General features: G+C 34.1%; 1 protein-coding gene across 1 annotated transcript; it reads right to left on the reverse strand.

Annotated features, from left to right (window-relative positions):
• Positions 1–489: 489 nt before the first annotated feature.
• On the reverse strand, positions 490–1,428 carry LOC100344634 (olfactory receptor 5AS1). The gene has a single exon (XM_008272939.1). It carries the CDS (start codon positions 1,426–1,428, stop codon positions 490–492), a length of 939 nt encoding a protein of 312 aa, XP_008271161.1.
• Between the last annotated feature and the right edge of the window lie 962 nt (positions 1,429–2,390).

A 2,390-nucleotide genomic window follows, 5' to 3' on the forward strand; every position in this document is an offset into this window, starting at 1 on the left:
AGACTTAATTTCCAAAGAAGCTTGTTCTACTCATTGAATCAATTTAACTATCCATCCTCCGTCTATCCTATGCACCAGTGTTATACAGGTGTGTTATAGCTGTTGAAAAATAAACCAATATTCATATTTCCTGCTAACAACGAGTTTCTAATATAGATATTTTGACTCACAAGTTAAAATATGCCTTTAATACATTGCGATAAAAAACATCATGAATCAGTGCACAAAGCATTTAGGTAAAACTAAGAAGAAAGAAATTATTATTTTTCTAAAATTCAGTGATGTTTTTATAAAGTAAAATAAAGCTGGAAAAACATTTCAGGAGGAGAACAATGAGGCATTTTAAAGCATTGAAGACAAAAAGTTTTCTTTATTTATATAAAATGATGACAAATTTAAAATAATTGACACATGTTCTTAATTTAATTGTTAGTGATGAGACTGGAAGAGCAAATGAGGCTTAGAATATATTTAAATAATATTAAATTCTTACCCATTTGAAAATTGTCTTTCTAATAGTTTTTTGAGGGCATTTTTCACATCCTTGTTTCTAAAGCTATAGATTATCGGATTGAACATGGGAAAGACAACAGTATAGAACACTGCAACCACTTTGTCAGTGTCTAGGGAATAGCTGTTGGTGGGACGTAAGTACGTAAACAGAAGTGTTCCATAGAATAAAGTAACTGCTAAGAGATGGGAGGCACAGGTGGAGAAGGTTTTGCTTCTGCTGCCTGAAGACTTGATGCTCAAAACTGTGATGAGAATGCAGTAGTAAGAGATAAATATGACCACAAACGTGCTTGTCTGTATGAAACCACACAAGGCAAAGAGCAGAAGCTCATTGAGGTGGGTGTCTGCACATGATAATGCCAGGAGGGGTGGGATATCACAGAAAAAGTGATTGACAACATTGGACCCACAAAATGGCAGCCTGAATGTGAGGGAGACATGTACCAGTGACGTCATGCTTCCACTGAAATATGCTAACATAACCAAGCTGATACAGACTCTCCTAGACATCAGTGTAGAGTACAGCAGTGGGTTGCAGATGGCTGCATAGCGGTCATATGCCATTGCTGCCAGGATGAGACATTCAGCATCAGCAAAACAAGCAAAGAAAAACATTTGTAGTGCACAGCCAAAGGAAGAAATGCTCTTCCTGGAAGCTAAAAAATTTACCAGCATTTTAGGAGCAATTGCTGTAGAATAGCTAATGTCTAAGAAAGACAAGTTGCCAAGAAAATAATACATGGGGGTTTGGAGGCTTGCATTATTATTAACTAGGATTATTATGCCCAAATTTCCCACCACAGTTAGTGTATATATAACAAGAAAAAACAAGAATAGTGTGACTCTGACAGGCAAATGATCTGTGAATCCAACAAATATGAACTCAGCTGGCATGGTATAATTACTCTCCAACATTTTCACTTTCTTATTTTTCTCACTGGAGATGTATGGTGTCAGATGAAAGGAGTTGGCTTTGGTGATAGATGAACTAAGAACATCTTTATTCTCTCTTCTGAGGAAGCAAATAGAAGGTTAGTAGGTTAGTAGAATCACAGATGTAACATTTTTGGTGATGTGACTTTTTTAAAAGAAAATAATTAAAATCTAAATTGATACTAGAAAACGTAATTTAGAAGGTGGTATTTCATGAGACAGAAGTGGATTAAAATTATGCATTTTACATGAAGTTGGTTCCTTTTATGTTGAAAGAGATTCAATCTGGTTCTTTTATAGACCTGGTAGATTGACGAGAGATACCAAAATTTCTGGAGATAATGCTGTTTCTACAATACTAAACCAACATTTTCTTATGTTTAGGACAGAGGAGAAAAAATGTAGGCAATAATCATAATTAAAATATATAATTCCACAGAAGAATTGCATAATGGCCACGTGAGACAGGATTTGATTTAGAAATTGGCTTTGCTACTTACTGTTATGTGATTTGCATAAAATTATTTAACCACTCTTTGACATTTACAGGAATAAATAAGTTCATATTTATAAAGCACATGTTACTGGACATAAAAATACTACACAAATAGTCTTTTAATAAAATTCATTAAAATTAACACCGCCTTTTCTCGTTTTATTGTTATTTCAATACTTTGAAATATTAACATAGTACTTAAAATTCATCTTTTTTGTACTATGGATACATGATATGCAGTCTGTTGTGAAGATAAATCATGTATGCATGTGTGTGTTTGGGTGTTTAAGTTTGGAAACACTAAACTTTTACTGATTTCCTGTAACTGCTGCTTTCATGTCCAGTTTTATTTCTCTTTCTTATTCCAGGGATATCATATTGCTTAGTGTGAGCTTCAAGAAACATTACAGTGATTGTCTCTGCACTTACGAGTGGACCTCTGGGTCTA

This window comes from Oryctolagus cuniculus, chromosome 1 (assembly GCF_051225735.1).
Source record: "Oryctolagus cuniculus isolate XC-2025 breed Fujian yellow rabbit chromosome 1, ASM5122573v1, whole genome shotgun sequence".
Classification (NCBI taxonomy): Eukaryota; Metazoa; Chordata; class Mammalia; order Lagomorpha; family Leporidae; genus Oryctolagus; species Oryctolagus cuniculus.

Coding starts and splice junctions, on each gene's coding strand:
- LOC100344634 (XM_008272939.1), bottom strand. CDS start 1,428: ATGTTGGAGAGTAATTATACCATGCCAGCTGAGTTCATATTTGTTGGA.